Source organism: Solea solea, chromosome 15 (assembly GCF_958295425.1).
Source record: "Solea solea chromosome 15, fSolSol10.1, whole genome shotgun sequence".
Classification (NCBI taxonomy): Eukaryota; Metazoa; Chordata; class Actinopteri; order Pleuronectiformes; family Soleidae; genus Solea; species Solea solea.
The window spans coordinates 14,991,580-15,014,995 of NC_081148.1; the positions used below are offsets into that span (position 1 = coordinate 14,991,580).

At 38.9% G+C, this 23,416-nt stretch overlaps 1 protein-coding gene across 1 annotated transcript; it reads right to left on the bottom strand.

Annotated features, from left to right (window-relative positions):
• Nucleotides 1-1,860: 1,860 nt before the first annotated feature.
• On the bottom strand, nucleotides 1,861-23,196 carry tasp1 (taspase, threonine aspartase, 1). Its single transcript, XM_058652246.1, has 14 exons — nucleotides 23,017-23,196; nucleotides 22,151-22,355; nucleotides 21,860-21,927; nucleotides 21,240-21,308; nucleotides 20,969-21,089; nucleotides 20,490-20,574; nucleotides 20,331-20,410; nucleotides 20,103-20,203; nucleotides 18,015-18,134; nucleotides 17,402-17,480; nucleotides 14,103-14,213; nucleotides 12,073-12,180; nucleotides 10,940-11,013; nucleotides 1,861-3,514 (listed from the first exon to the last, which is right to left on the bottom strand). Exons 2-14 carry the CDS (start codon nucleotides 22,311-22,313, stop codon nucleotides 3,422-3,424), a joined length of 1,272 nt encoding a protein of 423 aa, XP_058508229.1. The 5' UTR covers nucleotides 22,314-22,355; nucleotides 23,017-23,196; the 3' UTR covers nucleotides 1,861-3,421.
• Between the last annotated feature and the right edge of the window lie 220 nt (nucleotides 23,197-23,416).

Here is a 23,416-nt window from a genome sequence, read left to right on the forward strand (position 1 = left end):
TCCTCTGGCTAATGTCGTCTATGCCACTCTAGGCGAAACACTTGAACTTCTCATGCTCGAGCTGTCAGATGTACGAGGACAACAGAGGAAAAGAAAAATCAGCTTTGCCACCTCATACAAGCGTCGTTACATTCACTCATGCTTTTCACCGCGCTCAACTTATGACTGATGAACCACCAAGTTTTATGTGCTCTGCCTGCATCATGTGCTAGTCAGTTTCAGTCGAACCCAAATTAACTTTAAGAAGAGGATGCTATTTATAATCTAACAGATCATTACGCAGAAAGGTTCATGTTTTTAATGAGAAATAAAGTAAAAGCAGGCAGGGTGAAATTCTGCACCATGACAAATTCTTAAATGCTTGTTACTTACTTCCATACTTTTGTGGTATTGACCAAATCTAAGGCTGGGTATTGCTTGTTGAAGGAATGAAAGTATGTTGGTCAGATCTTGTGTTTAAACGGATCAAATAAAATTTGTATTGAAAAAGCATCGTTCTTGACTCCAGGAGTCCAGCTATCGATATCAACACCGGATCAAAACATGTTACATACCCTGTATGGTTTGTTTATAGACACTAACACAGAGAGGCTGTAACCGTGCAGAGGGGTTTGGTGGCTCGGGAAGGGATTGGGGGGGGTGGGGGGGGTTGGTTGTCAGCATGAGCACGGAAGCTGCATGGCAGTGATTCACTGTGACAGCAGCGCTTGGCATGTGAGGACAGCAGGCCAGACAGGCAAGGCTGCTTCCTTTGATCTTTATTTGCTCCACCGTCTGTTTTGCATTTAAGAGCCTTGCTGAGCGCGAGGCACTGGATACACCTTGAATGGCTCAGGACCCCGTCCACTTTTTTTTAAGACCCAGGATTCTTTTTCAAAGCTAAGAGGATCCAGGACAGAGAGGGGTGATGTTTGAAGGGGAAGGTTTTGTGCCGAATACGGCCGAGGGTCTCCCAGCAACACAGATTAGCTTTGGGGGGGGGAGGGAGAGAGTGCTCTGTAATAACACATAATCAAGCTAATGGAGGATGGTTGAGTGTGGGTGAGGGGCAAGGTAACAGACGTCTCCTTTTAAGATGGGCCATCAAGATCAAACCAGGGTCCGAGGCTGTGGATCTAAAACAAACATGCACAGCAACACCAGCAACACCAACCTTCTCGTGCCTCGTCTGACCTGTCAAATACATGTTACACATTAGTGATGTCAAAAGACTGTGACATCTTACACCTGACAGTCAAAACAGCTGAATATCATCAATACCATCCCACAACCAGACGTGATGCACTGACAGGGGGGGGCACTCCTCTATTCAAACATGAACATCTCTATTGCACATTCCTCTCCGACTCTGCAGTGGTCAAGATCCAAGGCCAGCAGCTGGACAAACTCCTGCTGTAGAGATACATGAGATAGAAATAACTGCCTCGTTTATTCTGAAGCGATGAGGCGACATTTATGAGGAATTAAACCAACGCACTAAAAAAGGAAGTTTGAACACTGGAGACTTGTAAATGTTGTGTGTGGGTGATAGAGATGCACAGCACACAATACTAATAGTCAGCAACATTTAAAAAAAACAACCCAAAAAACAAAACAACAAACCTCACTATTTTCGAACTGAGCGCTCACGAGTCCTTAGGCAAAATTCTTTCTACACTCCAGTTGCTCCCCAGCATGTAATTTATTCCCAGACTATACATTTTGGTGGTCCAGCGCTCAGATTATGATATTCATGCTGTCTGTTAGGGTTTACAATCACTGCTCTCCAAATAGCAATTTGCAACAGCAATGTGTCTTTTTACGGAAAAGGTACAGCCGAGGAATATTTCTCTTGTTATGGAGTTTAAAATACAAAAGACAGACGGGGCAACATAGATTTTATTTACTTCTTGAGCACAGCTGTGCACATGTCACCTTCAATAGCTTATACCATTTTTTTTATTGGCTGCATTTTCAAGTAAAGAATATTTGTTGAGGACTGGAATCTTTTAGAAGTGAGTGAGTGAAAAAGCACAATCATAGAATCTGATCATCCAAACAGAAATATCCATAGCCATTTCTCATTTCAAGTGAAATTCTATGGGCTTGATGCATACATTATCTCTTAGCTTTTTATTGGCAAGAAAATACATGTCTCTGTCAGTGTGAGGATACAAATATAAATTGTTATAATAAACTGATGGCTAACAGTCATGTCTGGCGGTTGGTAGGGTCAAATGCTGCTACCTGAGCTCTATATGTCTATAGTAGAGTGAGTACACACACGCACACACATGCTGTATATACTGAATACACACATCTATACATAGATATATGTATAATAGTTTCCTGCTTCGTCATCACTTCTGTTGGAGAATAGGAGCTGTATATTGTACATGCAATCCTAACCCATTTTACACAGATCGAAGCAAAGCATTCAGTGGCTGAGATGGTTATAAAATGTATCATTCACTACAGGTAAGATGTATATTATGCTACATTATGGAGTACGCTGGAGGATAAATAAATGGAAGCTGGCCTGTACACGTTAACGATATAAAAAGGCTATAATCGTCGTTGCTCAATCTCTCGCTATAAAAAGCTTCATTCATGAGAACTACTTCTGCGTAGCAGGCATTCCCACAAGGTGCAATCTGACATCTATTTAATCCATGAAAAGTTACTTCAAGAACAAAATAAGGCCTAGCAGTTAAAACTCTTAAAAGTTTGAAAATAGTCACATCTTTAGTTTAGCAATACAAAACAAATTCAACATCCACCCTGTTTTCCTAAACCATAGCTTATATACAAAAGGAATAATCCCAGTGGCACTGGCGAGACAGGGGCGAGTTGGCATAGAGTACATCCTGGAGGCAGATGTTGGCTAGGGAAGTCCTGTAAGTGCACTATGTAGAAGCTAACATCCCTCCCTCCTTTTCGGGACACCAGTAAAAACTAAAGCCCAGTCAATAAATCAGTTTGCTGTTTTTTTATCAGCTGATATTATCTTAAAATATCTGCATATGTGTTCTCTGAGTGAATGGAAATCTTTTTTACGGAATATAATGCTTAGTGAAATTTTCATGATGCATCATCACTGTCCAGCAAGGCGCACAAGATCCACCTTTACAGTATATTTATATACAGAAAAAAACATTTATATTCTCTAGGCAGGTGAAGAGAAAAGATTTAAACACAGAGCAAAATGCATAATTTTCACTACATGACCTTTACAGAATATGAATATCATCTGATGTGTTGATTCATTTCTTTCCCTAAAAATATTTATTGGCACCAAAAATCTAGCATTGTTCTTTAAACTTGAATCAGCTAAAGCTCATTATTTCTGGCATAAAGAAAAAATAGTGAGGAGGGGTGGGTGGTGTATGTGTGTTGGTGTACGGTATTGCTGAAGACGCCTACAAGGAAGGGCGAATATAGATCACTCCACTACGGTCATCAGTCGACACACACCTCCCTCGATGGCCAAAGATTGTCCAGGAACAGTCCCCGGTGGTAGTCTGGATATGTGTGTCTAAAAAAAAACACAAATACAAGGCAATCAGAGATGACAGAAGTGCAAGTGACAGACACGTAGAGCCACAAAAAAAAAAAAAAACTTCACTCCTACTCCAGAGGGTGAAGTAACAAGAGACACACACACATAATGAGAATAGGCATCCATAAGAAGCAACACAGGCATAGTGACATAAAGGTAAAAGGGAACATAAACATGGTGTAAAACATCTGTTCCTGGCAGGTTGTTCTTAATATAATCCCATCTTTGCTGTTCAACTCATGAGCAGGTTTTGAGGTTTTGATGCTGTCCGCCTACATACAGTAGGTTGTCCAACACACTGGGAAGGAATGGTTGAGGTGAGGAATATTCAGCTGTATGATGCAACTTCACCAATAAGTGTGGCACATTTGCCACGTCCTGCATCCCCAGAGAGCTGCTTCACATTTTTTTTGCATGCGAGTACAATTAGTTTATACTTAAATGAGGGTTTACGGCAGTCTAGTGTTACACGCATGTATACTCAGTCTCATATTCCATTCCAGCAGCAGCCACTTCTCACCAATAAATTGCCATCATTTGTATTTCCTTGTATTCTTTGAGCACTGACTTGTACATGTGCGGATACTGGTGGACTTCATCATATAACCTGAAACAAGTTTCCATGGTTACATCTTCTTCGTTGTCTAGTTGGACTAAAAATAAGAGCGTGCCACTAACTGGACTGGTAATTACTGAGCTACAGGAAGCATACAGTTGGGGCAAAGGGTTAACACGAAATCAAACTGAATGTTTGTCCATGTAGGATCTGCACGGAGAAATGCAGAAATGGGCGGGTGACAAAGTTTAAGTCAGGCGGACCCTAGCAAACCTCTGCACACTCACAGTAGGAAAGTAGGACCTGGCTCTAAGTGTAAAAAGGGAACAAACTGCAAGTGTTTTGTGTTTGACCAGAGATGGTGTGACGTGAGAGGAGGAGGAAAGGAGCAAAGACAGCTGTGAAGACTGGAGTGATACTTCCACTGGGGGATCAAAGGTGACCAACGCTCCCTGTCCCAATAATGGTCGTCATCCTCCTTCTTCTCGCTTGAGGGAAGAATCCATCCACTCATTCAGCAGACCACTCAAATGGCCAGACATCACTTCTTCAATTGCAGGAGCCTTCATCTCGACTTTTTTTTTTTTTTTTACGTAGAGGCCTTAGCTATGGCCCCTCGCAGCCCAAGGGCAACTGCTGTCACTACAATGGGACAACAGCCAGACAAGGCCATGCACACATGGCAACACTCTGGGGGTTATTATGCCTCCAGAACCCCTCTCTGTGTTCATCTTCTTCCCCTTCATCTTCTAAAGATGAGGTTAAAGAAAGGCCTTGTTTAAACGGTTCCGAGTGAAGCTCCATAGCTGGGTCATAATCGACTAATGGTGACATACTAAAATGTTGTCCTTTTGATGTCTGCAGCAAAGAGCTTTGCAATGCTCCTCGAAAAATTCCTACTACGTTGAATACACAGCGGAAAATACACTACTTGGCACAAAAAAAAGCTGTGACTTCATTTATTTGGCAGGAAATGTGTAAACATGTGTGACAGTGACACCTATGTGTCCGCTACCTCACCCCTACATTCACCCTCGTGCCACATGTTCAGACCTTAATTTTGGTTTCAGTCTGACAGAATGGACAACATATGTGAGTAAGCAGCACGAGTTAACGGCTCACTAACCAAACAAGTAAGATATTACACCATGACTGTACGCCTTTCACCAGCTGTGGCACAATAGTTCATAACTCCAGGTTACAGAGACACAGTAGTGAGAATGCTTAGGGAAGTGCTTTAGGCTCAGGAGTCATGCATGAGACATGTGAGACTTTGGTCCAACTTTGCAGCAACTTTTCAATATAAACAAATGTCTGTTACTTCCAAACCTTCGTCAAATGAGTACAATGCTGATTAAGCCTAGCAGGTCTGATTTTCTTAGCATAGCAGTGTTGTGTTATTGTGTCTGTGATGACACAGTGATGCATTTTACATCTCAACTGGCAGAGGCATGACTGCTACAATTAACTTTTAAAATTACTGTGATTTTTATGTATTTATTTTATATTTTATGTGAAGAAAAGACTTAAATCTGATAAAAACCTGGTGGTTTTACGAGTCGGAATGCAATTTAAGTCATTATCGAAGGTGAAATAGATTTAAAACGTTATAGAGCTTTCCCAACAGCTGTGACTGTGTTGAATAAATAATTTGCTATTTGCAAATTGTATTGTTTTAAATTGCGATGTTAGTTAGGAAACAATCTACAGTTTAACTCTAGTTTTCCCCTTTAGGCTTTTTTGTTGTTGGTGGCTGCAACTCCTCCTTCACAGTGTACCATAGCAATTTACTTGTTTAAATTAATCCTGAATCCTTGTTGTGGAACTGATGTTAAAAGAAGCAAAGGTGAAGTCAGTGGGTTACTGTAGGGGCAAAGAAATGTAGAATTATATGACAGCTGGACTATATAGCCATGCAAACCTACAGTAAGTCTGTTGTCAGCTTGTAACCCAGGGATTGAAGTGACCACATTAGAGGAATATGGCTGAGTCAAAAAATAACGTGAAAAACAAAGTTCTATTGTATCTTTCGGAGAAAAACAACATTCTTTGGTGATATGAATGTGTTTAGGAGCTAGAGAAGCCACATATTAACACCACAATGTAGTCCGAAGAATAATTTTAGCTCGATGACTATGCTGCTGTTTTCTGTTGTGGTTTTGACATTCTTTTCTTTTAAAAAAAGAAAAAAAAATCATATGCTATTTATTCTCCATATGTGATTGTTAATAAAAACAAAATGTACTATAATGGAAAACATTTTTCATGTAATATACAAAGCAGGCAGCATTGCATGCTATCTGATTTTGTTTGGCCTTAGACAATTTGAGTTGGAAAAGCTTTATAGTGGTAATGATGCCCAGGACGAGAGAAATGAGCCATGGTGGCAGCGTTGAAGTGTCCCACACGTCCCTTTTATCTGTCCAATAATGACAAACAATAAAACAATAGCCTGATCATTTGATAAAAGCCAGAAAACATGGCTTGATGCTCTGATGTCCTATCCAGTGCACACAGGTGAGCATTTTAATAAAAACAGATGTTCCCCCTTTGTAGCGCTGCTGCTACACATATTTTACAGTCTATGTCAAAAGGACACGTAACCATTCAGAGAAACAATATCTGAATAAAAAGAGAAGGACTTTCTGTCTAGAATATAAAAAAGTGGCTTGACGTCCAACACACTTAGGACTGAGCCACTGCATGGTTCCATGTTCTCCTGGATTTTCCTGGATATTAAGATGTCATCATTAATAGCATACAAACATTTGAAGGTTTAAGCACTGCAAAAGAGACCGAGATGTGCTTCAATACAAATCTAGTCTGACCTCTTCCCTACATACCCGTGCTACTGTCTACCAGCCTTTCTATGTTCTTATCACAGAAAAGCAGCAGAAGATGAATTTCCACTGGCTGGTCAGAAATGTCCAGAGGGATGCCAATAGGAATGGGAGGAATGTCTGTGAAATAGCAGCTCCATATTCTTATGTGTCTGTGAAGGTTCTCAGGTCATTGTATCTTAAAGAGTTAAAGAGTGTAGATACAGGCAATTGAACTTGCTTGAGTTTTTTTTTTTGAATGAGGCTGTATTTTTAGCAATATCTACAGTGCAATAAAAATGTGTAAATGCTTAATTGTGGATGAGTTACTCAAGCAACAGGAATAATTGTAATTCTTAAAGTACTTATGACAACACAGTCAATGGATTTGTCACAAGAACTTGCTTAAAGCCGTGTTGTTATCATGGTACAATTCGCTTTGGTACAATACGGTGCGGTGCGGAGCAGTAAGGCCCTCGGTGAAGCTTTCGTTTTGACTGAGAACAGTACCTTTACTTGATAGGCGGGGTGTACACTGTGCCGTGTCAGCGAGATACGTAGAGTGATGCTCTACCGGTGCACTGACAATGAAGAACAACTTCAAACGCAACACAAGGCACAACAATGGAGGACATCCAGCAGCTCGTCTTTTTCTACTCATTTTGTGGCCGTTTGTCTCAACAAGACGAGATGAGAATAAACTTTCACACAATCTGCTGACTGTTGTGGGTCAAGCTCCACCCATACTGTACCGTTACTCTGGTAGCCCAAGGGAAGGGCACTGGAAAATGGAACGGTTGGGGCCAGTTATGTTGGTACTATTCATACTGGAAACACAAAAAAATAACAGTGTACCAGTGATGCAAAACTTGAATGCAGTAGCTTAAGTTTGACCAGAGAGGCAGTAGATGTGCCGGTTTTTATGTAAAATGTCATTTCGACTAAACTGTGAAGAGTTAAACCTAGATCAACAAATGACATTACTATATCCATTAAATCACTTTTCAAAAAAGTGATTTAGGGGTTTAGTTACTACTACTTGTTGTTACTTGTTCCGTTGTGGTATGGTCGCCAGAATTTGAAGACAAAAGACATTAGTGAGTTAAAATTCACTTTGGTTTTCATTTCTGAGTAGTTGGACTTTTATCAGATTGGGTTAAAAATAGATGCTCTCCCTTTGCCTTTAGCAGTGAGTGGTGGCATACTCTGGGCCCATCTGGGGACCAATGGAAACCTTGTTGTTCACCGAATCTGAAGACATGAAGGACTGAACAGAACAGATTCTCTGGTGTGCAGATGGTGAGATCCACAGAGACATATGCAGGCATCATAGCCTCAGCCACACAACTAGCTGCTCACTCTCTGATATCGCAGTGTGAGGTTTGGTGGTGGAGCAGCTGTGTGCTTGGTTGCACTCTACACATCACTGCGTCATCAGTGACACCCCCCCCGACCCCCAAAGGAAGTGGATACCCTCTCCCAAGAGATCCAGAAACCACTACTGACACACGATATTCCCAGAGCTTCACCCACTGGGCACATTAATTTTATATACAACGCAGTGCATGCATATCTTAATGAAGTGATGCTAGGCAACTAGTTCACCAGAATATACTTTAAAGGGGCTTTAACTTTGAAGCATCTCTGTTGCTCAGACCCCAGATGTTTCCACATTGTGAATATTAGGGACAGCTTCCTAGTGCTATAAATTGCTGTTCTTTTCAAGAAGAGTGCAGAAAATGTAACAACTTATTCTGGTCAATATGTCTAGTTCTGATTTTCCACTATTATGTGCTTAACATCACATATAACCTTCACCTACACCAGTCACATGTTGAGGAGTAATAAAATATCAATACATTAAATTATCGCAATTTTTCATGGCATGCTACTGTATTGACTCTTTGAAGCACTGTATCTATATGGTAATGTTCCTGCCAATGGTTTTGTGCTGTCTTTGAGCCTATGATGTATTTTATCAATTACAATTTATTTATTTATTTTTTTAAATAGACGTGTGTGTGTGTGTGAACTTGTATTTGTTATCTCTTTAGGACCTCTTCTAATCTCGTCATGGGGATCAAAATCTGCTCCTAATTAGTCAGAACCTCATTTCTGATAACTTTGGTCATGTTAAGGTTAGTGTTGCGCATTAACTAGTTATGGTTAAGGTTACACATCATAAAGAACAAATAGCTTAAGCCTTCAATATACTGCCAGTAAAATAACCCTCGCCTTCTGCCCACTAAACCTTCAAGAATATACAGAACTATGCAACAGTCTAATTATGTTTGTTGTTTTAGCAATGCTATAATGACGTTACAGTATAATTATTCCTCAATCAATTTATTGGAACACATCCAGAAAATATGGGAAACATATATACAGTTTTTTTTTTAGAAAATAAATGTTTTTACCTACACTTACACTGTGGCTCCCTTAAGCCTGGAGTGGAATCTTAATTAATGTTATGTTATTAAAGACCTACTATTTCAAGTCGAAAAATATCTGCTGTGAATAAGGTTTACTCAAGACATACACATGTCGTATGAGTTGGCTAATATATAAGACCAACTTTCAGTCGTATCATTCCAATCCAAATTCCAAGAATCAAAGAACTTGACAGACATAAAAACAACAAAGCTGGTTGCGCCCTGTGACTTTTGCACAGCACTGTGCATTATATAAGAATGTAAATTCAAAAAGAAAAGCAACATTTGTTGATTGAAAAAACACCACATTACATTGGCACAGGCGAGAAAGGCGAGCTTGCTCACTCACATTCCACCCCAAGCTGGACACACAGAGCACATCGAACAAATATGCAGATTGATACTGATATCCCCAGTGGTACATGACTCAGTAAACTTTAGGGTACTTTAGGACCAGGTAGAGGCAGAGAGGGGGAGTGACGAGAGAGATAGACCAAAAGACAAAGAAAAGAATGGGTAGGCAGCAGACAGCAGGCAGGATGGAGGGTAGAGACTTTGAAATCTGAACCAGGTTTGAACAGTGCCCTCTCTTCATACAGAGTGACAGCGATACATTAGTGAAACAAATCAGAGGAACAGAGGCTCCACTTAGAGCCAGGAGCCCAGAGCATTAAACCCTGTTGCTTAAGAAGCTACAGAGACCACTTCTGATCACACAATACCCATAGTTCCAATTTTTGCTGATCACCTTTAATTCATGAAGATGGATAACAAAGCCAACCCCAAATATTGACGATATAGTCATTTATTTTCTATTATTATTATTATTATTGTAAGTCTACCTGCAGTTTTTCAGTACAATAATTCAAAAGCCTGAGGTAACCAAAAGACTATACAGTAAATCAAGACAGCAGGCACTGGTAGTGCAGCGGGAAAAAAATGCCTAGGATCACAGGGACCTGAGGTTTGGCTTGCCTGTGCCTTCCAGTGACACTGAAATTGTCAGTATTTGCAGCACAGAAAGCAGTGATGGATTCAGTACTCACTGCTACACTAACAATTCCTGCTGGCTGGAAACAAGGAGTTGGATTTGATGAATACAGTGTGAGCTTGTACATCACACACTTGCGGGAAAACAGGTAAAAAGCAGCAGCTACACCCTGTGTATTACTAGAGGCCCCTTATTTCTACAGTACTGTCACAAGGTCAATAATTGAGTGAGCAAGACCAAAAAACAAACCCTGCAGCAACTGCCTGTTGAATTGTGAAAATGTTATATTAAAACTTAATAATTAACAAGTCCAATGATAAATCTATTAGTCACAACTTTTTAATCATATTTTGGTCACAAATCTGCCCTTTTCCAATTAACATTTATTAGTCTGGAGTCATTTTCATCAAATATATTGCATCAACTGTCAATAACAGAAGCAAAATCAGTATGTTTTGTGAACTCTACCACATGAGCCTGGACCATGTTGTTAAGTTTTGTTCATGAAGTGAGGATCTTTATATTTCCGACATCACCTAAATTAAATGGATTTGAAGCACAATGCAAGCCATTTTGCTGGTTAAGCTTATTGGGGAAACTCACCTTTGCTTTGCTATCTTGGGCAGACATGTAACCAACACACATGCTCTCTGTGGTGTGACTCCATAGGAACTCCACTGTAAAAAATAAAAATGCAGATAAAAATGTTTATTACAAGGAAGAAAATTAAGTATAAGCATACATGTGTATAAACTTAATAACATCAATAGAAATACATTGTAGTCAGGGTTGGAGAGCGCTGATTATGTTACAAAAGTTAAGATCAGTCAAAACATACATAAAAATTAACAGTTTTTCCATCTGCCTCAGGAGAAAGTTTGGCCGATGCTTGCTAAACTGCAGTAAACTCAAAGCATGCCATTACTATGAAATAACATGACTTGCAATTGTGACTTAACTGCAGGGAAAAGTACAACTTGTGGGTAGGATTAGAAACTCGGCTACAACAAGGATGTGATTGACATAATGTTTATCCTTGCAAATCAACACAGATCCCTTCACAGTCTGCAGTAATCTGGGTTAGTCCATGTTCTGCTGTAGGACAATGGCCCTTAAACAGAATAAAACAAGACCCATAATTCGGAGTAAGTTTGGGACATTTTATTGCTAGGACTACTTTAGTGTATAAACAAAAGCCTTTCACATTTGCCAACATTTTTAATTTGAAACGAAGATGTCCTCCTTAGGAGAAACATCTACTCTAGTTTGACAGTCAACTTGATCCAAACCACTGGTCTCATTGAAGTTGGGGTTTGAACTACATCACGTTAAAAAAAAGACCAAAGATAAAACTCACATACATACTATATCAGAGCTATAATTTAGACAGAACTAATATTCCATGATGGTGGAACAGAAGGAAGAGCACTCAGGTAAAGAAACAAGATCCACAAATATAATCAGCCAAACTGGGCAGTATTCAGAAGGCCTCCACTTGTCCGAAGATTAGTGGTTGATTCCATAGTGGGAGGTCTGCGTTTGAATCTGAGATGAAGGGTGTGAAACCAGAGCCTGATTGTGCAAGTTAAACACAGACCACCCGCCAGGAAAGCTGCAGTGCCTCCGCCCTCCTGACTATTTGGATTTTTGAATATTAGCAGGCAAATAACGTGCCTGCTATCAACTGTAGCATGGGCGTTTGAGTGTGATCAAGCTTGAAATGATGAATATCTTACCCAGGATACCCTGAATATTTGGAGATGGCTGAGTTTCCATGCATCGGCAGCACCGCAACACAATCACGCCACCCAAAACACGATCTTCACTAACCAGAAAGGGGGAACCTAGACACACGCACAAAAAAATACATGCATGAGATCACTGAAAATAGGAAAATCATGATAAACATGACCTAATTAATATTATCGATTGTACAATTCAAATTCTAATCGCCATAACACTAAACTATGGACAACACATGAAAAGAAAAAACATTGACTCAATTTAAGATGATCTACAAGTCAAATTCAAGTTAAACTAAGTTAAACAAGTTAAAGTAATAATTGCATGCTCATTTATCTATTTTATTTAGCAGACTGTTATAATATTAATTTCCATTCGAATAGGCTGGCTTTATTTAGATTAGTGACAGATGGTGTATTTTTAACCCACCACACTGTAATCTTCCTTTTCAGAACAAAAAACGTGTTCCCAGATTAAACTTTAAAGGCAAACATGAATGACTTCTTGTGTTTACAAAAAAAATGTGGATTGTGTAATTCAGGGTTCCCAAACTTTGGTTGACATCAAATTCAAGTGCTCTCAATGACTTTCCAGGAACATTTCCCTCAAATTCAAGGACCAAATGTGCTAACACAGCTAAAGATGGGAGGGCAACTTTTAAGAGCCACTTCACCCACAGTATCTACTTTTATTGGTTTACAGCATGGTGAGCCAGAGATCTCGGAATTTGCATTTCCTAGGCATCACATAATTTGCTCTCTCTTGCCTAACGTTACTCGCTCATTGTTCTGCATGCCTACAGTGCCCACAACACCGCTACTAATTACGACTCGACGTTTGTTCTGCATAGGCCTAGTCTATGCACAACAAGCAATGCAGGGAAACAGTAGGTGGCATCACAACAAACAAGGGCACATTGGCGGTGGGAGACATTACCTAAATATCAACTTCTTTCTTGCACATAATTCAAGCACTTTCAATGACCCATGTCGATCCCCCCCCCAGAAACTAACAGGTACTGCATGTAACAAGTACTGCATGTTTTCAGATGTCTCCTCAGCAACAATTAAAAGAAAAACATGTTATTTTTACAGATTACGGAAGTTCAGTGTGGTATTAATACTCACTCTATAAATTGATCTGGCACCAACAATAATGGAAGCTCATGCATAAATAAGGTGGTGGTTCCTAATACTTGTTTCATAGTGTTCCTTATTGAACGCATCACTGGCAGTTTAAATCTTGCCTAAATGATCACCATCATCTTACCCATAACCTTCAAACTATTTTTGTTGTATAATGAACAAAAAAAAGATCTAAAAGCACCTCACTGATATATATTTGTTTTCATTAAATATATTCTATTTAGAGAACCATCATGGACATGGAGAGAGAAAGAGGCCTCCACATCAGAGATGTTGTCATCATTGCAGGATTTATGGAGCTTTGCTTAACTTAATGTGCACCTTGAAAGGAAACAACAGAAGAATTAACTTCAAATTGACTTATTCCAGTCTGTCCAAATGTCTCGGTGTAACAGATGTCCACGACAAGGCTGGGGCGGACTTCTAAAGGAGGCCAGAAGAAGGCAAAAACCACCACATGTTTCCACACTTTTTCCTCTGCTGTCTTCTCTGAGCTATCCTTGTGACCATTCATAGGCACAGCAAGTTAACAAGACTTCTTAAAACTGACCACTTCTGAGAATATGGCAAAAAAAAATGACATCCTCACATCAACTTTCATCAAAACAATCATGTCTTCCAAAATGATCTGTGGCTGTCAGCTATGATCTGTGGACCAAGCAAAGGCTCAGTTTAAACAGTGAAAATCAACCATAAATGAAAAGCAATCTCCTTTCATTTTATTATTTCCAATGTTTCCAGTTGTTTTTATACTGTGCCACATCTGTTTGTCTAGTTTTATTCTCTCCAAGCATAACTTTTCATGCAAACACATTATTGGATGACAAAACTGTGTGTATGAAAATGGGGATGGGATCAGCCACATGTAGGTGACTCACTGATGAACTTGTTTTGCATAGTCTCCAGCAGTGCGTGGTGGGCATCTTCAGACTGCATGGCAGAAGAGCATTCCCGTGCCAACATGGTGCGAATCAGATGCTCTCCACAACCTGGCAAAAAGACACAGATACAGCTGACCCTGTGACATGAACTTGATGTAACCAACAAATACACAAGGTCTCCAGAGAATAATTTTGGAGGAAGTTCCAGCACATGAACTACAAACCATTCATACCCACGAATCTGTGCATGAAAAAAAATCTAACTTTTAAAACAACATTGTAATGTTATACAGCTTCATGTTTGAGTTAATTTTGAGTATGTATGCAAAAGTCCTGATCATCATTCATTAAAACTACAACAACATTCAACATTCAAAACCCATTAAGAGGGTTTTGAAAAAGTCTTATTATGTTACATAATGGAAATTGTGAAAAAAAAACTAAATGATTTGCTTTTACAGCTCATAAAACACTAACATTCAATTTGGCTAATATTTCTCTGTGTAAGTAACCTTTATTATTTTAGGTAAAGTTGACAGCCCACAGGGCCTGCCGAGCACAGCTGCCTTGCTCAAGGGCACAATGACAGTAATTGCTGAAGAAAGGGTTGAGTTTCCCTTTCAGATTCCCTGCCCAGATTCCCAGCTGGTCTGGGAATTTGAAACAGCAACCACCCAGTATTAATTCCCATTCTCTAAACTCCATACTCTCACTGGCCTACTGCAGCGGGTGCACACATACCTGAAACATGTATCACCATTACATTCATTGTATGTTATAAGGGTTTAAATGCACATGTTATCAAAATATGTATTTTTTTTAAAACCACAATTTTAAACAGGTACACCACAATGACCAAATGCTAAAAATATGATTTTCTTAAATTTAGAGGGCTAACAAGAGGAAACTATTTTCATACTGACATAAGAGGGGTAAGACATGAAACAGTAGTAGGGTATAAGTGACTACATGTTGAATGAAGTGCAGTACAGTACTATCTTGATTTCTCCAACAGTAGATGTGTGTTAAAGGTTATGTACAAACATTTTAATAATACTAAAATAATTTTGTAAAGCATTTGAACAGAACAGGCAGCTTGTTCCAATGGTTCACCTTTCCCTTAATGTAAGAATCTTCTTATATAATTATACTGCTTGAAAGACCAACATTAAACCAATACTTAATTTTTGCTAAGACTTTTACAGATATTGAAAGCATGCAGCCTGCTTGAAATTATATTTTTTATTTTATGTAAACTCTGCCCTTACTGAGGGAAAAGGAAATCCAAAAGTGAAAACAAAACACATCTGGCAAAAGTTCCTGTGAAAACCCATAAAGACTTGGGTATATTGTCTTGTTGTTTCTGTAAACACAACTGAAGACCCCATAAAATATCAGGTAACTACAACAAAACTGCACGCAGGTTGGTAACTGTGGAAACCAGATGCCTGGAACAATTTGAAGTTCTTGTTTAATGAGAGCAGAATGTTGGCTTGTTCAGGTACTATGCTATTTGCACTGTTTACCATAACTCACTCGGTCTCAGGGGAACTGGGCATTATGGCAGCACAAGCACAATTGAGGTGGAACTGCAGTAAGAAGCCAAGACTATAACAGCAATGCAACAGAGGAGAAATGCATGATAAATCAAGAGACCAACAAACAGAAATATGGTATGTGACACAGCCAAAAGCACCGAGATTAAATAGTGACGTTCATGAGCTGTTCAATCACAGGCCACAGCAAAGAAAAAGCCATATGAAGTAGTCAACACATAAAACAATGATCCACATGAGCCACATATTATAGATCAGACCGGAATGACGGGAGGGGAGGGAAGGGAAGGGAGTGCTGGTGAGACCAAATGTAGAAAGGAGGACGTATAGGGTGAGGACCATACTCCTCGTGTCAGATCGAAAATTATTGTTTTTCTGTTTCTTTTGATGGCGATGCCTTTCATGTTAGGAAATTAAAAACAGGTGTCATACTGGAACACACATTATGCTCCCCATACCCATAAGGAATGTTTTTTCAGTAACATCAAAAGCAAAGCCACAGTATAGGAAAACAGGATGAAGTGGAAGTACAAAAAGAACAAATATGTAAACTTCATTTACTGAAATAACGGATGGACCAAAATCTAAATTTCTCACCGACTGCTTATCATATAAACAGGTGAGCTTTGCCGTGCAAAATGCTGGATTTATAATTAGACCAAACGACTTAAATCTCAGCCAGTCTCATCAAATTAGCTCATATGAACTGTGATGCATTATGCTTCACATCCTCATCAAAAGGTTTTAATTTTCCCCAGAAGCTATGTCACAGATGTCTACACATCCTAAGGAAGTGGGCTAATAAACCGCACTAAAGCCTGTCGGCCGCACATACAAAACTGGCTCACAACCAACACATTTGTTTTCAGATGAAGAATATGTGCATTTTTTGTTCCAGAAAGCAAAGACTGTCTCACTCTCTGATATAGTTTATAGCCACAAGAGACAGTGCCTCAGGAGATTCCCTCCATGCTCCTGAAATCGTTTAATTAATCATCATGCCACTGATAAACAAAGTTTTTATTTCCAGGGCAAATAATCCAGCTACTCTAAATTACAAGATTTAAATCTGGGCATTTGATGCCATCCCTGAACAGCAACAATTACAGACCATAAAAACTTAAATCCTGGTGACCACAAATATTATGGAAACCCAGCTAAATTTCCAGTTCAAAAAGTTAAAGTTTTCACTTCTGCATGAAGGCAAACAATAGCAATCACTAATTAATTCCTTGGTGGTGGACAGCCAGAAAGAAAAAGAATTGTTGCCAGGTATACTACGACTCCCTCTCTACCACCAAAACTGTGTTCTGACTTGTAAATTTTATCCATCACCATCCTTCTGTACTCGGAGCAATTCTCCCTCTATCGTATCTGTAGCAGGTGTCTTATATCAAATGTCATTGCAAATCCAAAGAGCTGTGCAATGCACCTGGCATGCAGCTGACTAACAAAGTGTGGTGAACAATGACTCAATCAGCCGAGGAAATGACTGTTGAGAATAACGTAGCAGGGATAGTTGGAGGTTATTGGCAAGTATTATCATGGTTTCTGTAGTTTGACTCACTGAGGCACAATAAGGGGCTCACATGAAATATCTGTTTTTTCATATATTCATATAATCTCCGATTCATATAATCTCCAAATGAAAAGGCAGGCTGTTGGTAAACATCACCAGAAAGAGGGAAAGTCAGATACACACAACTGAGTAGTCGTTGTGAAGAGTGCACAGTAGTATACCTGAGGTACTCACTGCTGTAGAGTAAGTGTTCATATTACAGGCATTTTCAGCCCAGCACCCACATCCATAATGAGCAGCCTGAGGAAAAAAAGAGAGCATCAAAATGTTTTAGATGCAAAGCAGTTCAGAAAATACTGTAAATATTACATAATCTTAAATAATAAGTGTGGATACTGGAACAAAATGTTTCAGTACTCCACTGCTCTGAGCCTCAACGTTTTTATTTTGATTCAAAGTGACACAGAAGTTAAATTTAACTGGATGTTTAAGTTGCTGATTTTTACAGTTGCGCTACTGTCCATGTAACCTCGTAGAGTTAGTTGCTGCAGCTGCCTCAAAGTAAGAGACTTCCAGAAGAGAATTGTTTAACAGAGACAGTGCATAAGGCTGTTCATAGTGAATTATATTGTGTGAGCTGGCCGCCATGAGCAAAAAGTATAGCTGTGTTAATTACATCAAACAGCAACAAACATTTTTTAGCTACTATTATCAACAACATTACATGTAAATCAAACAAAAATAACATTGTTGTACACTACTGTCTTTGTTGCAGATTTTAAATTTCATTTAAAAAAAGGACTCATTGCAAAATGAAATAATTGTATTAACTACCTGGCCAACCCTGCCAGAGTGTTTCATGGCCAGGCCTCCACTGGACACCGCTGCAGCTACATTCCCTTCCAGGTCAACCACAACAGCTCCCACTGTGTCGAGACACCCAGAACCATTTCCCTAAATCAAAGTAAGTAGAGGAATCACATGAAGAGATAACATATACATATACATGTATGTGTGTGTGTGTTCTGTATATTCTCTATATTAGCCTTTTTCAACAGAGAAACATTCTCAAGTGTGTATTTAGGCAAAACGAAGGCTAACAAATCCAAACATACATAGTCTGAAGCAGAGATACAATCTATAACTAGGGACATTCCCACAAAAATGAAGAATCTTCCTTCATATTTCATTAAAGAATTTAGCTTTTTAAAATTTTAATCAGCTGTTGTCCTAACCTGATTGCAGATTTAAACTTAATTTAAATGAACCCTGAAGTAAAAAGGCAATGGAAAAATAACATCTCTCATCTGTGTCTCCAAGATTTTCAGGCCAGAGCCAACCAGAGCCAACTTTTTTTGAAATGCTGCATATCTTGTCACTCCTTATCAGTGACATTAAATCGCAGAACATCTATAATAAATATGGACTGAAAATCTCGAGGGGATTTTTTTGAATCATGAAGATGTGCTTTAGATTTCACGAAACAATACAGCAACATATACATTTATGAGGCAGAAGACTTCACTGAACTGGAAAAATGTATTGGAAAGATTTGCTTGGCAAAAAGACAGCAGCATAATGAGAAGACTGTTTAAATTCATTGTTTGCTGCAATGTGTTTTCTGATAAACCCAAATGTCTCTAATCGCCATTCTTGATGGAAAAATAGGTTACGTCCTATTAATTATGTCAATGGCAGAGTAAACATTAAAGATCAGTTGGAAAAGAAATTCCAGTGAAATAACCCCCACACCCCCAAGTCTGAACATGGAATGTGTGTGAACAGTCAGTCTGAATATTAGTTCTGTATTAGTCGGTGGTAATTTAACTGCACAAATGACCATGTATAAATATTTAGTGGGTCAGAGACACATGAGAACAAGAGGGTAAGTCAAAACTTTAAATTGGCCAAACTCTCCATTTGACACAAAAATCAATCATTTATTACTCAGAGCATGCTTAAGTCAATAAACAGTCCATCTTAGTTGTTAGTCTTTCTTTTTATGGACGCATCATTAATACTCAGGATTGATGGAAGCGAACTATATAAACAATATGCTGTCCATAAACAGGTCCAGTGAAGCATTACAGGCTGTGGCCAATCACATGTTTTAACACAATGTACATCTGAACCAAAATAAACTGTCCCACCCTTCTCTGGGCTGCTGCCACTGCTGGTGACTGTAGAGCACGGTGAGTGTGCTCTGAGCAGCTTTCAGCTCAGCTCAGCTCATCATCAGGCATCTCCCCAGTTGTGAGGCTCAGGGCGCTAAAACTTTGCCCTTACTCTTGTCAACACTTTTTGGATTTCTTGGAACCATCTGTGCAACCTGGCAAAGCCATTTCCTTTGATGTCAGAACATGAGACCATAACTGTCAAAATGGGCCTTGAATCATTTAATTCCTTTCTTGTATAATAATCCATATTCTATTTGATGTTGCTTGGTTTTTCTAACATTCAGTTTAATGCCACATGTCCTGGGAAATTTGGATTCTGTTTTAAAAGCAGCAAAATGAGTTGTAGGTGTTGTTAAACTGACCGCATCCATTTTCTATTGCTGTTCCCCCTTTTTTGTTTGTCAGAAGTCTGAGGTCTGATTCAACATGACACAGTTTTGAATACTACATATTTCTGCACAACTCGCAAGCACATGTAACTCCTCTACCTACGTGGATGTTTATTGTTTTATCAACAACAATTTGTGAAAACCCTATTATATGATTTGATGTACCCCAAATAGAGATTATCACATTTCTGCCTGGTACAGCACATGTGGGAAAGAGACTAAACCTGATGTTTATACAGGAGCACAGTAATAAAATCAGCCAGAAGAGGTGGCTCCATTGTGACTATAATGTGGGTGAGAAAGAATGCATTTAATGCCATTAAAATAGGTGTTTTTACTCTACTTAAAGTACTCACATTTTCACTTGATTGTCGCCTTTTCTTGGTCTGTCCTGTTTCCATTGTCTCTGCAAGCTCCATCTTTCTCTTGTTCCTCTTGTACGCAGATAAACTGAACTCTGTGTGTGACAAAACATACTCTTTCTACTGGCTATACATACTGTAAGTTGATATGCTTTTGTTTCTCAGCTACAAAGAACTGCATTATTTGACAGAGTTTTTCTGAATCAGCACAACAAAACTCACTGGTGGCCATTTTCTCTGAAGGGCATGATGGTATTCCATGGCTGACAGCCCAATCATGTGCTCCTCGCCCCACTAAAAAGCTGATGGAAGGCCAAAGAAATACTAGCAAGATGATATAGTCACATTAATACAACATGAATTAATAACTGTGATATTCACCAGGGGGGAATTCTGCCAGCCGATAGTTTTCCTTTCTGTGCTTCATTCAGTAGACGGTTTGCAACCAAGACTGGATTTTTAATACCTGAAGGAAGTCAATGTTCAGTTTATTTCAAACAAATATGGGCAAAACTATGAATTCTAAACAGAAACAACAGGAGTCATAAAGAATGTGTATGGGATTATTCCAATAACTTGCATTTGATTGAATATTTGTAACTAGCAGTTTTGTGTTTTTCCCCCAGCCTTTCACTTTCATTGCATGTCAAGTGTCATACTACAGGACAAGTGGACAGGCCATAAAAGCATAAGCCTATATTTAAAAATACAGATTTGTGACATTTTTGGTCTGAAAGCCCTGACATATCAGAATCGGTAAAATGTGACATGCCTATTTTAAATTACATCCATGTGCCGAAACTTCATTGTGACAAAACAAGCAAAACCACATTTATATTGTCACATATGTAGTAACTCACCACTAATAGCACCTACAGCTCCATAATGCAGTGACTTCCCATCCATGATACTTGCATCACATTCAATTTCCCCTGACAAATTAAGGTTGGAGCCCATGCCTGCATTTGTAAACGGAGAATCCTGAGAAAAAAATCACAACATGAAGAATCTAGAGCAAAACAAGGTATTCTTCTGTAGATAATGTAACAACAACTGCTGGTCACTCTTTTGGTCCTGATGTAATTCAGAAACAATACAAAGTCAAAAGAATCTAGATCATAATCAACTCACCTCAAGTTCAACCAGTGCTGCAGCCACTGCTTCCACTGCAAGTGCCCCAGCTTTGAGCTGAGCCACAGCCTGTGAGTGACAAACTTCTTGTTGAAAAGCACAATAGCTTTAACGGCAAATATGTTTATCAGTTACATGATAACAAAACACTATTTACTGGAATACGTTATTTATACGAATATGAATATCTTGCCACAAAATAACACAAAGAAAATTAATATAAAACAAATCATGAATGAAACCTAATACAAATCATTCTTGAAAAGAACCTGTCTTAAGACTGCCAACGAATGAGCTTTTCAAAAGCAAAATTGATTTTAATACAGCCAAAAAAACTGGAATGACTTCAAAACAAAAATCATTCATGTTTGAGTGCAACAGCAAATACACATGTGGAATCCCGCTGTCAATACAGAAAGACAGCTGTTCATATACACTCTATAACACTAGTAAAACACAGCCATATATGCATTAACAGACAGACAAACAGATTTAATTATAAACGGTTACACCGACCAAATATGTGGAAGTGAGGTTTTTTGTTATCACCAGCATATTTAAAACTAAATTAACATTACTCAGTTTTAAAGGGAAAATTATTTCATATGTTGGGAACTTACTCTCTGGCATGCTCTTTTGCAAACATGCTTGTACTCCTTGGCTTTAGATTCAGAATGGTATCCTGCTCCTGAAAGCAAGTGGGGACACAGTGTGAGACCATTCTTAAAGTGTCATGAATGCATCAATACCCATAGGAAACACAACTGTAAGGTATGTTTAAGTGATGTTATCATTTTTATTTCTTAATACTACTTGTTAAATGTGTGCAAGCCAATCTGGGAAGCCATCAGGTATCTGGTGACTAATCAGCATATTCACATGCAGAATTATGAGAACATGTGCACATTTACCTGCATGCACTAAAACAAATCCACCAACTCCATTTGACTTTGGATTCTGGCTTGACTCCTGTTTGTTGGACAATGAGTCGGTCAGGGGAGATGAGGCTTGCTGCTCTTCAGCAGAATTCATTACACCTTCCATAACCCCTGCATAATTTGACAAGCCTATCATGGCCTATCATACAGTGGTAAGAAGATCATTTTCATGGTAGAACTGTGACAAAAAAAAGAGAATACAAACAATAAGTCTCACAGATAATACAGGACAAATGCATGTTTTACAATAGGAACTTGCCGATATCACTTTTAAATATTGAGTAGAATAAAACACGGTATACGTCACGTTTTAAAGGAAAATAATGGTTATCATTCGTCAAAATAAAGCCAATTTACCCTTCACATTTCTAATAAAACAGTTAAGATTGGCCACTTTAAACATGGAATCAACATATCGAAAATATCATTCGTTAAAAATGTAAACATCAATATGTTTGTTCTCGTCATTTTTTTCTGACGCAGGCACCGGTACAGTAACATTTTCAAACCTGGGCTATGTCAGATTAATTGACCGCAGTGATAAAAAATCCTAATCCAAAAATAGACTCGAAAATGAGTGACTCAACCACCTCGTTAACGTAGTTTGACGTTATCAACTTTCCAAACGGTTTCTGTTGTTAACGTATCGTTACGCTTGAAATTTAAAGCTCGCGTTATATCACACTGTCACGAGTGTCACTTGTTTTGACATTATGATTCATTTCAACGAATACAATATTGTGGTAATATTTAATACGAATAGGTTATTTCAAGTGACGCTAACTCGTTAGCTTAGCAGCTAACAGCCAGCTATTCAACCAAAACAAGTTCTCACTTACAGTTTTCACTCTGTTTTTCTCAGCGACACAACTGCTAACCTGCCAAACTCGACGGTACCAGACATAAGTTTAATTAAAACAAAAGAACAACGGAGTCGTGAATCTTCTTTTTCCGCGACACACTTTAACTGCTTTGCTATCCCAGAGCTGTTTGGCTGCAACACACACGCACACACTGAAGCACTTCCTGGTTCAGATAGACGTTGCTAAGGAAGTGCGCCCAGTGCAAACAGTGGTACACGTGCATGGAGCTGCACAAAATAAAATCATATGAAATGCAAATAATGCAGGCCATCTCTTGGCTGCAATGCACACAAAAATAAAAGCCAGTCAATCCTAAATTACAAAAATATCTATTGGTGCCAGATGTTTCTGTCTCTTCCCAAAAATAAATAAGAGG

Bases quoted from the DNA above. Each gene is read 5' to 3' on its own strand.
- tasp1 (XM_058652246.1), bottom strand. From the start codon at position 22,313: ATGATAGGCTTGTCAAATTATGCAGGGGTTATGGAAGGTGTAATGAAT. The intron at 21,090-21,239 runs GTGAGTTGATTA...TTTTTTTCTCAG, and splicing joins CAGCACTGGTTGAACTTGAG to GATTCTCCGTTTACAAATGC. The intron at 20,575-20,968 runs GTGAGTTACTAC...GACTTCCTTCAG, and splicing joins AGCTGTAGGTGCTATTAGTG to GTATTAAAAATCCAGTCTTG.